We start from the raw sequence: 14,058 nt of genomic DNA, 5'->3' as shown, positions 1-14,058 counted from the left end.
AGTCAAATCATGAAAACTTCTATAACATGAGGAAACTGTCTCCATTCATGCAGGTATTCAATTTGTCATGGACTGTGCAAGATTCAAAGTAAGAGTGTGTTTTCAAAAAGATAAAAGATAAAACCCTGAAGCTGGCGATTACATTATTGTGTTCTGAATAGGGCAGATGTGAGGCCTAGGGCAAGCTTTCCCTCCTCCAAGACTGCATTCTGCACCAGCACCAAGACCCACGTCGTGTCTGGCTCAGCCCGTGCCCCGTTTATCACTCTCTCTCTTGGCCAGGGGCTCCTGCCCATGGCTGCTTCACCAAGTCTTGAAGCCTGCCCCAACCATGAACCCAGCGGCGTGCCTCTGCTGGTGAGCTGTGACCTGTCTGACCCTAACACTATAACCCTGTGCTGTAAAATGACCTGAGCTCTAATATAAGGCACCTCAAGGCCCTCAACATGCACTTCCACTGCTTTCTTATCAAAGGCCATAAGCTGAAGGAGATCAGATCAAGTAATGGACTGGTGAGTTCATAAAATAACATTTTTACAAAATACTTTAAAAATATAGATTCTCATTTCTATATGACGTATTAGCTGTTGATTTTAATATACAAAATTTTATAATTGCATACTGAATGTTATTGTGCTGTTTCATTGTTGTTTTGTTTATATAATTGTGGCTGGGGTCAAGGAAATTTTCAAGTTTAAAATGGGGTCATATTGGAAAATAGTTTGAGAAGCACTGCACTCGCCTGGCATGCCTGCAATCTATTTGTTCCAACACATTTTTACTCAAAACAAAAACAGAATTACCTGGAAAAACTCAGCAGGTCTGGCAGCATCGGCGGAGAAGAAAAGAGTTGACGTTTCAAGTCCTCCTGACCCTTCATGGTCATGGAAGGGTCATGAGGAGTCGAAACGTCAACTCTTTTCTTCTCCGCCGATGCTGCCAGACCTGCTGAGTTTTTCCAGGTAATTCTGTTTTTGTTTTGGATTTCCAGCATCCGCAGTAGTTTTTTGTTTTTACATTTTTACTCAACACAGAATGGAGATTCAAGACAGAGTACTTAAATGACAAATAAACCCATGTGTATATGAAGTACTAAAATTAATGGTCACGCATTTGCCTTCAGACAGCAGATTAACTTTCTACTATGTGTTATTGTATCTGTCATACTTAACCACAGAAAAAATCTTCATCTCTGCTCCCAATAGGCAGTCAGCTATTTCAAAGTGCTACAGAATTCTGTAAAGGACAAACAATTCCACAGCAAATGTCCAGAAAGGTCTGGATATACAAGGTATTGAATGGTAACATCATTTTTGTGACCTTAGGTAACCTGCTATGCAATATGGGAATTGTATTAAAATGAAGTTCCAATACATTCCACAATGTTCCTTATTATTGATTTATCACAGAAACATAGAAAATAGGAGGAGTAGGTCATTCGGCCCTTCAAGCATGCTCCGCCATTCAATATGATCATAGCTGATCCTCTATCTCAATGCCCTATTCCCGCGCTCTCCCCGTACCCCTTGGCACTTTGAGAGTCCGGAAATCTATTTCCTTCTTAAATATATCCAGTGACTTGGCCTCCACAGCCTACTGTGGTAGAGAATTCCATAGGTTCACCACCCTCTTGAGTGAAGAGGTTTCTCCTCATCTCGGTCCTAAATGGTCTACCCCGTATCCTGAGACTGTGACCCTTTATTCTGGACCCCCCCCCCACCCCCCCCCCACCCCCCCCACCCCGCCAGAGGAAATATCATTCCTGCATCCAGTCTGTCCATCCCTGTCAGAATTTTGTATGTTTCCATGAGTTCCCCTCTCATTCTTCTAAACTCCAGTGAATACAAGCCTAGTTGGCCCAATCTCTCCTCATACGACAATCCTGCCATTCCAGAAATCAGCCTGGTGACTCTTTGCTGCACTCCCTCTATGGCAAGTATATCCTTTCCTAGGTAAGATCAAAAATGCACACAATACTCTAGGTGTGGTCTCACCAAGGCCCTGTACAGCTGCAGTAAGACATCCTTGCTTCTGTACTCAAGTCCTCTCACAATGAAGGCCAACATACCATTTGTTGTCTTATTCATCATTAATGACTTGTTCCATATAAATGTGGTAATTCTTATGACATTTGTTAACTTTGTACAATGTAGCCAAGGTGACACCAAAATATCCATAATACAGCACGAACATAAGAACATAGGAACTCGGAGCAGGAGTAGGCCATTTGGCACTTCAAGCCTGCTCCGCCATTCAATAAGATCATGGCTGTTCTGATTGTAACTTCCCATCAACCTCCAATAACCTTTGGTCCCTTGTTAATCAGTAATCTATCTAGCTCTGCCTTAAAGCTATCCAATGACCCTGCTTCCACTGCCTTTTGAGGAAGGGAGTTCCAAAACTCACGACCCCCAGAAAAGATTTCTCCTCATTTGTCTTAAATGAGCGAACACTTATTTTTAAATCGTGACCCCTAGTTCAAGATTCTCCCACAACAGGAAACATCCTCTCCACACTCTGTCAAGACTTCTCAGGATCTTAAAGGTTTCTATCAAGTCACCTCTATTCTTCTAAAACTCCAGTGGATACAAACCGAACCTGTCCAACCTTTCCTCATAAGACAACCCGCCCATTCCTGGTATTAGTCTAGTAAACCTTCTCTGAATTGCTTCGAGCCCACTTATATCTTTCCTTAAATAAGGACACCCTAGCAAAACTGGACTCAATGGGAATCAGGGGGAAAACTCTCTGCTGGTTGGAGTCATACCTAGCACAAAGCAAGGTGGTTGTGGTTGTTGGAGGTCAATCATCTCAGTTCTAGGACATCACTGCAGGAGTTCCTCAGGGTAGTGTCCTCAGCCCAATCATCTTCAGCTCCTTCATCAATGACCTTCCTTCCTTCATAAGGTCAGAAGTGGGGATGTTCACTGATGATTGCACAATGTTCAACACCATTCGCGGCTCCTCAGATACTCAACTAGTCCATGTCAAAATGCAGCAAGACCTGGACAATATCCAGGCTTGGGCTGACAAGTGGCAAGTAACATTCATGCCACACAAGTGCCAGGCAATGACCATCTCCAACAAGAGAGAATCTAACCATCACTCCTTCATATTCATTGGCATTACCATCACTGAATCCCCAACTATCAACATCCTGGGGGGCTTACCATTGACCAGAAACTGAGCTGGACTAGCCACATGAATACTGTGTATTCACTCCCTCCACCACCGACGAACAGTGGCAGCAATATGTACCATCTACAGGATGCATTGCTGAAACTCACCAAGGCTCCTTAGGCAACACTTTCCAAACCCATGGCCTCTACCATTTAGAAGGACAAGGGCAGCAGATACATGAGAACACCACCACTTGGAAGCTCCCCGCTAAGCCATTCACCATCCTGACTTGGAAATATATCGCCGTTCCTTCACTGTCACTGGGTCAAAAGTGTGGAACTCCCTCCCTATTAGCACTGTGGATGTATCTACACCACAGGGACTGCAGCGGCTCAAGAAGGTAGGTCACCACCACCTTCTCAAGGGCAATTAGGGTTGGGCAATAAATGCTGGCCCAGCCAGCGATGCCCAGATCCTGTAAAATGAATAAAAAAATACCGTACACAGTACTCCAGATGTAGTCTCAACAATGACCTGTACAACTGAAGCATAACCTCCCTACTTTTATAAAAGCAAAAAACTGCAGATGCTAGAAATCCAAAACAAAAATAAAAATATCTGGAAAAACTCAGCAGGTCTGACAGCATCTGCGGAGAGGAACCACAGTTAACGTTTCGAGTCCGTATGACTCTTCAACAGAACTAAGGAAAAATAGAAGACAGGTGAAATATAAGCTGGTTTAAGGGGGGGGGGGGGGTGGGACAAGTAGAGCTGGATAGAGGGCCAGTGATAGGTGGAGATAGCCAAAAGATGTCATAGACGAAAGGACAAAGAGATATTGAAGGTGGTGATATTATCTAAGGAATGTGCTAATAGGTGACATTAAGGGTAGAAAGCAGGACGAGCAAGGTACAGATAGCCCTAGTGGGGGTGGGGTGGGGGGAAGGGATCGAAACAGGCTATAAGGTAGAGATAAAACAATGGATGGAAATACATTTAAAAATAATGGAAATAGGTGGAAAAAGAAAAATCCATAAAAATTATTGGAAAAAGGGGGGATCGGAAAGGGGGTGGGGATGGAGGAGACAGTTCACGATCTAAAATTATTGAACTCAATATTCAGTCCGGAAGGCTGTAAAGTGCCTATCGGAAGATTTGGTGCTATTCCTCCAGTTTGCGTTGAGCTTCACTGGAACAATGCAGCAGGCCAAGGATGGACATGTGGGCATGAGAGCAGGGTGGTGTGTTGAAATGGCAAGCGACAGGGAGGTCTGGGTCATGCTTGCGGACAGACCGAAGGTGTTCTACAAAGCGGTCACCCAGTCTGCGTTTGGTCTCTCCAATGTAGAGGAAACCGCATTGGAAGCAGCGAATGCAGTAGACTTAATTGAGGGAAGTGTAAGTGAAATGCTGCTTCACTTGAAAGGAGTGTTTGGGCCTTTGGACGATGAGGAGGGGGGAAGTAAAAGGGCAGGTGTTGCACCTTCTGCGATTGCATGGGAAGGTGCCGTGGGAGGGGGTTGAGGTGAAGGGGGTGATGGAGGAGTGGACCAGGGTGTCCCTGAGGGAACGAACCCTGTGGAATGCCGCCAGGGGGGGTGAAGGGAAGATGTGTTTGGTGGTGGCATCATGCTGGAATTGGCGGAAATGGTGGAGGATGATCCTTTGATTGCGGGGGCTGGTGGGGTGACAAGGACAAGGGGGACCCTATCATGGTTCTGGGAGGGAGAGGAAGGTGTGAGGGTGGATGCGTGGGAGATGGGCTGGACACGATTGAGGGCCCTGTCAACCACCATGGATCGAAAACCTCGGTTAAGGAAGAAGGAAGACATGTCAGAGGAACTGTTTTTGAAAGTGGCATCATCAGAACAGATGCGACGGAGGCGAAGGAACTGAGAGAATGGGATGGAGTCCTTACAGGAAGAGGGGTGCGAGGAGCTGTAGTCGAGGTAGCTGTGGGAGTCGGTAGGCTTGTAATGAATATTGGTGGACAGTCTATCATAAGAAATTAAGACAGAGAGGTCAAGGAAGGGAAGGGAAGTGTCAGAGATGGACCATGTAAAAATGATGGAAATATTCATTCTTTAGCTTTCCTAATTACTTGCTGTGCCTGCATACTAGCCTTTTGTGATTCACGCACTAGGATACCCAAATCCTTCAGAATCTCAGATCTCTGCAATCTCTCACCATTTAGATAATATGCTTCTTTTTTATTCTTCCTGCCAAAATGGACAAATTCACATTTGCCCGCGTTACATTCCATTTGCCAGGTCTTTGCTCAATCACTTAACCTATGTCACTTTGTAGCCTGCTTCTGTCCTCTTTACAACTTACTTTGCGACCTATCTTTTTGTCATCAGCAAATTTAGCAACCATTCCATCTGAATCTTCATCCAAGACATTTAAATAAACTGTAAAAAGTTGAGGCCCCAGCACTGATCCCTGTGGCACCGCTCTCGTTACATCCTCGTTACACCCATTTATGCTGCTCTGTTTCCTAGCCCATCTTCTGTCCGTGCCAGTATGTTACCCTCTAATACCATGAGTTTTTATTTTCCGCAATAAAACTTATCAAATGCCTTCTCATTGGAACGTATCTATTTTGTGCATTCTGAAATATCCCTTTAAAGATCTGCCACTGCATCTTTATGGATCTATCCCTTAACCTCATTTGCCCATTCGGTCTAGTTGGCTTTGCTTTCATGCCCTCAATTTTTTTTTTCATTCTTTCATGGGATGTGGGCGTCGCTGGCTTGGCCAGCATTTATTGTCCATCCCTTAAAGGCATTTTAAAAGTACACCACATTGCTGTGGGTCTGGAGTCAATTGTAAGCCAGACCAGGTAAGGATGCAGATTCCCTTCCCTAAAGGACAATAGTGAACCAGATGGGTTTTACAACAATCGACAAGTTTAATTCCAGATTTTTACTGAATTCAAATTTCACCATCTGCCGGGTGGGATTTGAACCCAGGTTCCCAGAGAAGTACCCTGGTTCTCTGGAATGCAAGTCCAGTGACAATATCAGTATGCCACCGTTTCCCTGTGATTGCCATTATGAATTGATGCTCATTATCAATACCTAAGATTATGGGATGTCAAAATGCTGGCTATCTCTTCAACCAACCAGTTGTGCAGTTATGGGCTGTTCTAGCTCTCTTACAGACCCCTAGGTAAACATTTCACGTTAAGTGTGCAGGATGGCCTGATGCTTGGCGGTATCAAAATGGTATTAGCTTTTAACAAATAAAAGATCTGTTCAACACACTGCAGTGTTAAAAAGAAAACAAGAACCTGTGATAAGGACAATGAAAATTTAACATAAAACTAAACACTTACTGATGGTGATTGTTTTTTTTAAGTGCCGGATCCATCAAACGGAGTGTGTCTCTAATGATGGCAACTTTTATTTCTTCATCCACAGGACTAGCAACATATTCAAACAGTCCTGGAGAAATCTGTGAAATAAACAACACTTCAAAACTGCACTGCAGCAAAGGCTTCCTAAATCTCACATTACACCATAAATCCTTGCAATGTTTTGAGCTGTTTTTCTCACATCACATCTTTTAGAAAAAAAATCACAGATAAGCAACAGCTCTCGAGCAATTTGTAAAGTATCAATATTTTAAAGTTAACACTTAAATCAATATCGTTTGATCACTACATGGTGAAGTACAAAATAAAAGTATGTGGAGCCAGATTATGGATTGGACAGTCTCGGCATTTGGCTAGACACCACAGTGTTGACGGCACCAAATAAGCTAATGCAAGTGCCAGTCTTGAGAGTTTTCAATGCAAACATCTTAAAGTTTGAAAACATGTAATCGTGCTTTTGTTTTTTTGGAAATAAGAGTGGAGAGGGGAATTCAGTCTCAGTCACAATACCACATGCTCTTTCCCCTCCTCTCTCCTCAAACATTGGGCAAGATTAAGGCACAACTGTTCTTCCTGGCTAGATTTGGAATTTTGCATTTCACAATAAACTCTGGGTAAATTGTCTGCAGTAATTGTTCATTCCCCATTCCTGTAGTCCTTTCCTCAATCAACCCATGTAATTTGATAATGTTACTTTGCTTATTGGAGACAGTTTGAGAATTATTTTTAAAAACTTTAACAACAGTCATAATGGGTAACCATACAAAAAAAACACTTGCAGTACAGCAATGATTCAATACACTTACATTTGGAAGAGAACGAGAAAGAAAGGAAAAGACAAGCAGGAGGAAGAAGAAAAAGGAAAGAGGGGAAGAAGAAAAAGGAAAGAGGGGGAAAAAAAACCTCCCCAACCCTCCCCAAAAAATAAATAATAAGAAAATCAACAACAAATATAATTTCAGATATAATTTCACCTGATATAATACATACAACCTAACTAGGTTCAGTTATATGAAAGTAGAGAGCTGTAGTTCCTCAAAGTAATCTAAGAAAGGTTGCCAAGCTACATAAAATCCATCAGTGGAGCTTCCTAGTGTACTTTATTTTCTCAAGTTTAAGATTCTGCATAAGATCACATATCGAATTAGTAAAAGGAGGGGCAGACTGTTTCCAATTTAATAGAATATATCGAGCCAATAATGTTGAAAATGCAAGTGCATCAGTCTGAATTTTTGTAAGAGGGATGCTATTTGGCTTCACTCCAAAGAATGCTGTATTAAGAGAAGGTTCAATTTGCTACTGAAAATATGCAACAGTGATCTAAAAATTTTTGTCCAAAACAAGGTCAATTTAGGACGCAACCAGTACATACGAATTAGAGGGGCTGGGGCAATAGGACATTTATCACAAGTTGGAACAATATTTGGATAAATATCAGATAATTTCACCTTGGATAGATGGATACAATGTAAGATTTTAAATTGTAGCAACTCATGTCTGGCACATACAGATGAGGAATGTACATGAGAGAATAAACTTCCAGTTATTGCCTGATAAGTCCAAGTTAAAATCTTACGCCCAAAGAGTTTTTAAGGTAGAAAGCGAAAGGCAGTATAGCAAAAAAATTAGACATTACAGTTTGAGAATTAAACAATTATATGCTTAAATCTTTTTTTATTTGAAGCTGGCATAGAATGTTTACTTTCGTGCTTTCAGTTCTGCCTAGAAGAGGAAGTAGGGTGGAATGTCAGGGCTGGGTGGTGGTGGCGGCTATCAATTTCAAGCTATACTTATAGCAAATAAATCCTTACTTCAGGCATAACAGTACAAATATTTCTATTTATTCTCAGATATTTTTGACACAACCTCATTCCTCTCATCCAAATTAAACCAGAAAGAATTGTCAAATGATTTCATTTGAGACACTATATCAACACATAATTTGCAATCTCTCACCATCAAATTAGGTATGGCACATTTCAGAGTTGGGATAAAATGTTAATTTTAAATCTGGAAGATATTGCTCAATCCCAGCCAACAGAATGAAAAACAAACAAGTGATGGTACCTTACCAATCACTGGCTAGAAAGCATGCACTATTACATGACACCATATTAATTTGATTAAACTAGTTCATGGGCAAAAATGTTGAAGAGCAGTACATAGCATCTTTCATCATGCAATCTTTCTATACTTTCATGAAGCAAACAAAGCAAAACAGGCAGAAGGAACAGGTGAATCATTTGAATAATGCCTATGTTTATTTAATAATTACACGTCGCTCTTCATATGCTGGCTGTTATTCCATACTTGTAAAAAGGAGTTCTGTATAATCAGCAGTTTCACATGGTAGCTAAGCAGATCCCCATAGCAACAGGGGCATGGGTTAAAACTGAATATTTTTATATGCAAAATACTGGACAGTTACCATGTGGCATTCATAAAGGACATTAAATAAACATTCCTTAGTTGTACTTATAACTCCTGAGTTATGTGACACATTTTAATAATGATGAATATTAGTGGGAACCAAAGGACAATGTATTAATGATAATAAATGCTTCTACAAATTAGTTATGGTTGTCAAATGTAGAGAAATACTGAAAAAGACTTGCATTTATATATCACTTTTCATGACAACTGGATGTCTCAAAAGTGCTTTGCAGCCAATGATGTACTTTTGAAGTATAGTCACTGTTGTAATGTGTAATTTATCACAAAATGAATTATTCATTATCTGTTTATGACACATATTTAAAGAACTTTGTAAACCATGTATTACTAAACCTAAAATTTTAATTCAAATGTAACCCTGCTCTAATATGCAGTAATGAGCTGCATAATTTTAAAAATTCATTTACGGAATGTGGGTGTCACTGGTGAGGCTGGCATTTATTGCCCATTCCTAATTGCCCTCGAGAAGGTGGTGGTGAGCTGCCTTCTTAGTGCTGTTGGATAGGGAGTTCCAGGATTTTGACCCAGCGACAGTGAAGGAACGGGGATCAGTGCTGGGGCCTCAGCTTCTTACAATTTATATAAATGACTTGGATGAAGAGACAGATGGAATGGTTGCTAGCTAAATTTGCTGATGACAAAAAGATAGGTTGGGAAGCAAGTTGTAAAGAGGGCAGAAGCAGGCTACAAAGTGACATAGGTTAAGTGATTGGGCAAAGACCTGGCATGGAGTGTAATGTGGGCAAATGTGAAATTGTCTACTTTGGCAGGAAGAATAAAAAAGCATATTATCTAAATGGCGAGAGATTGCAGAGATCTGAGATTCCGAAGGATTTGGGTATCCTAGTGCATGAATCACAAAGGGCTAGTATGCAGGTACAGCAATTAGGAAAGCTAAAGAATGAATATAAAAGTAGGGAGGTTATGCTTCAGTTGTACAGGTCATTGTTGAGACCACATCTGGAGTACTGTGTACAGTATTTTTTAATTCATTTTACAGGATCTGGGCATTGCTGGCTGGGCCAGCATTTATTACCCATCCCTAATTGCCCTTGAGAAGGTAGTGGTGAGCTACCTTCTTGAGCTGCTGCAGTCCCTATGGTGTAGATACACCCACAGTACTGTGAGGGAGGGAGTTCCAGACTTTTGACCCAGTGACAGTGAAGGAACAGCGATATATTTCCAAGTCAGGATGGTGAGTAGCTTGGAGGGGGTAGTGTTCCCATGTATCTGCTGCCCTTGTCTTTCTAGATGGTAGCGGGTTGTGGGTTTGGAAGGTGCTGCCTAAGGAGCCTTGGTGAGGTTCTGCAGTGCATCTTGTAGATGGTACACACTGCTGCCACTGTTCGTCGGTGGTGGAGAGGGGGGTGAATGTTTGTGGAAGGGATGTCAATCAAGTGGGCTGCTTTGTCCTGGATGGTGTCAAGTTTATTGGGTGTGGTTGGAGCTGCACTCATCCAGGCAAGTGGAGAGTATCCTATCACACTCCTGACTTGTGCCTTGTCGATGGTGGACAGGCTTTGGAGAGTCAGGAAGTGAGTTACTCGCTACAGGATTCCTTGCCTCTGACCTGCTCTTGTAGCCACAGTGTTTATGTGGCTAGTCCAGCTCAGTTTCTGGTCAATGGTAACAACCAGGGTGTTGATAGTGGGTGATTCAGCAATGGCAATGCCCTTGAATGTCAAGGGGCAATGGTTAGATTCTCTCTTGTTGGAGATGCTCATTGCCTGGCACTTGTGTGGCATGAATGTTACTTGCCACTTGTCAGCACAAGCCTGGATTTTGTCCAGCTCTTATTGCATTTGGACATGGACTGTTTCAGGATCTGAGTCGTTGCGAATGTTGATGAACGTTGTGTAATCATCAGTGAACATCCCCACTTCTGACCTTATGATGGAAGGGAGGTTGTTGCTGAAGCTGAAGATGGTTGGGCCTAAGACACTACCCTGAGGAACTCCTGCAGTGATGTCCTGGACTTGAGGTTATTGACCTCCCAAGAACCACAACCATTTTCCTTTGTGCCAGGTATGACTCTAACCAGTGGAGAGTTTCTCCCCCCTCCAATTCCCATTGACTCCAGTTTTGCTAGGGCTCCTTGATGCCACACTACGTCAAATGCTGCCTCGATGTCAAGGGCAGTCACTTTCACTTCGCTTCGGGAGTTCAGCTCTTTTGTCTATGAAGTAGATTTGTGTCCACCTTGCATCCAGAGAATATTATTCCAGTGCAAGAAAACCAGGGGGAAAAAAAAATAAGCATAGCCCCTTGGCAATGCCCTGTTGCACTGTCTAAGGATTTCTGGGGGTGCCGCAAAAGAGAACAGTGATTTTCTGCCTAGAATAAGCAGAGAAATTAAAATTTAAACTTAATGATGCTAGATTGACACCGCAGACTCCTAATTTTCCTTGGTTGCATTCACAGAGGCACTCATTAATAAGGTGCCTTAATCTTGGCACCCAAATTCGAGGCAAACACTACTGGTCAGCCAAATATTAAAATCGATCTTTTCACAGGGCAGGCAAGCAGATTGTCAGTACTGAGGGCCTTCTGGTTGTTATTTTTGAATAGATACTGAAGGCCACGGAGATTACAATCATAACTAATGTCAAGCTTGCAGCTTCTACTTCTGGGCACAGGTACATCAAACTGCACTCTGCTTGGGAACGTCAGGCTCAGAGTAATGGTCTGAACCCAGAAATATAGGGCAGAATTTTCCCATCCCACCTGTGGCGGGCGGGAACGGAGAATCACGCGGCAGGCAAAAAGTTGGAAATCCACTGATGTAAAAATGTTTTGCAATTCTCCCGATGGTGGGTTAATGGCGAGTCAGTTATCCCGCTGACTAGTGGCATGAATTCCATTTGAATTTATTAATATCTTACGAATGCTCATTAAAACAGATGCTTGTTGGAATCTTGTCATGCCTTCCTATCTTGTGTCACGCCAGTGGGAAATTACGTCGGCCTCAAACAAACACTTTTGAAAAGGGGTGACATGCACAAGTTGGACCTCAGTTCGCTCGTAACTTCGAGGTGAGTGCAACATAAATCGCCTACCTGCCAAAGCGCTGCTTCGGCCTTGTTGAGATGAATGCCACACTGCTGGGGCTATGGGTTTGTCTGCTCCTGCTCTTTGCCCATGTTGCCCCAAAGAACACCACTGTGCTGTGGTACTCATACAGGCCTCCACTTCAGAAACTAGCACTTAAACCAGGGGTGGGCTCTGAGGTGAGAGTGGGGATCGCAAACACAAGGTGGGCAATGGGGAAGGAAGGCTGTGGAAGGGCTATTGGGGGGGGGGGAAAGAAGGGTGAACACGTGGGCCTTTCTGGGGACACTCTCTAAATTGTTATTGTTGTCGCAAGAGTGAACAGGAGTCTGCTTAGAAAGAAAGGACGACCTCATTGCGATGAAAGACAATGGCTTCATTAGTACTGTTAAAAGGCCACTCAGAACTTAGTGGCTTCACATCACAGTTGCTGCATCTCAAGAGTAACACATTGGAATTTAGAATTTGAGAATGCAGGCAATAGTGAAGGAGGCACAGCTGCATCATATATGGTATTCCATCAATGAAGGCCTCTCGTGTGTTCACCAGATTTGACACTCCTCACGGGCCAAAGGGCATCCACTCATTGGTCTTTAATATGCCAGAGATTGGAATACAGAGCTAGATTGGGTCACTCATCTCAACGAGACCTTAACAGCCCACACAGGGCTCAAGATGTTACATTTCTGGGATGCCATCTTGGTCGCCCCTGTGTGCGCTAGTGTCTCAGCCACCATGAAAGTAGGACAGGAAAAACTATGGACCCTTATAGTTTCCATACGTTTCATCTTCTGAGCTTCACTTTCTTGCCCCTTGAATCATTAATATCTTCAATGTTTCCTTTCAGATAGAAGGCAAAAGCACATATGGATCCAGGGCTCAATGCTGCCTTTGTCAGGGTCCTAAGGCAATGGAGACGATGAAGGGGGGAGAGGCGACGCTGTGTGCAGCTCCAGCAGGAGGCCACGCCTGAGGGATATGCTCAAGCAGAGTCAGAGCATGAACAATTTGGTCAGAAGGAGACCCCCCAGAGAACAGCGGCAAATCACCAGGCTTGAGGTTTACTGTAGAAGAGTCTCCTATTTACAAATGACTGAGAAGCAATGGTGTGCACGTCTGCGCTTGTCCCGAATTTTGGTGCATCACATATGCCACATTCTTCGTGAAGACCTGACGCCACATGGAGCTGGAGGGTATCCCCTGCCAGTGGCTTTGGAGGCAACTGCAGTACTCAATTTCTATGCCTCTGGGTCTTTCCAGGGATCAACAGGGCACCCTGTGTGGCATCTCAGTCTGCAACACATCGATGCCCTTTACAGGAAGGTCCATCATTATATCAGGTTTGCTCTGGACGAAGATAGCCAGGCTGCGAGATTCACTGGCTTCGCCACCATCTCAGGCTTCTCAAGAGTACGGAGTGCCATAGACTGCACCCATGCGGCTCTACAGGCTCCATGGCAGCAGCCCTTAATGTTTATAAACTGCAAGGGCTACCATTCCATCAATGTACAACTGGTGTGCGATCATTGGAAACACATGCTGCACATTTGTGCATAGTACCCTGGGAGTTGCCAGGACTCCTACATCCTGAGTCACTCCCAGGTGCCTGCGATTTTCGAGGGGCCATTACGTCTGGAGGGATGGCTGCTTGGGGATATTGAAACACTGGCTGATGACACCTGTGTGTCGCCCTCAAAGTCATTCCAAGGAGAGGTATAATGCTGCTCACAGTTCCACATGCTCCCTTATAGAGCAGACCACAGGGCTTCTGAAGATGCATTTCAAATGCTTGTACTGCTCAGGTGGCTCACTGCAATACACTCCCAATAGCGTTTCCCGCATCATTGTAGTGTGTTGTGCCCTTCACAATCTGGCAATACAAATAGGTGACCCCCCCCCTGCCAGAGGATGAACTGGAGGAGGATGGGAGCTCATCGAAGGATGAAGATCCAGAAGCCCAGGAACCACAGGGGGCTGCTGAGGGTCAGTATGAGCTCGATCACACCATACAGGAAGACTTGGGACACGTTCCTGTGATACTTTAATTGCTGACAGGTTCC

The 14,058-nt window shown here is 43.5% G+C and overlaps 1 protein-coding gene across 2 annotated transcripts in view; it reads right to left on the bottom strand.

Moving 5' to 3' along the window:
- Nucleotides 1–14,058, bottom strand: part of ttll11 (tubulin tyrosine ligase-like family, member 11) — a 235,523-nt gene that overhangs the window by 113,755 nt on the left and 107,710 nt on the right. For both annotated transcript variants that reach the window (XM_078549956.1, XM_078549957.1), the window contains exon 6: nt 6,458–6,576. In XM_078549956.1, coding sequence (XP_078406082.1) covers nt 6,458–6,576 — 119 coding nt within the window. The remainder of the gene's footprint in view (nt 1–6,457; nt 6,577–14,058) is intronic.

This window comes from Cetorhinus maximus, chromosome 10 (assembly GCF_964194155.1).
Source record: "Cetorhinus maximus chromosome 10, sCetMax3.hap1.1, whole genome shotgun sequence".
In the NCBI taxonomy this organism is placed as follows: Eukaryota; Metazoa; Chordata; class Chondrichthyes; order Lamniformes; family Cetorhinidae; genus Cetorhinus; species Cetorhinus maximus.
This window is presented reverse-complemented; position numbering and strand designations above follow the sequence as displayed.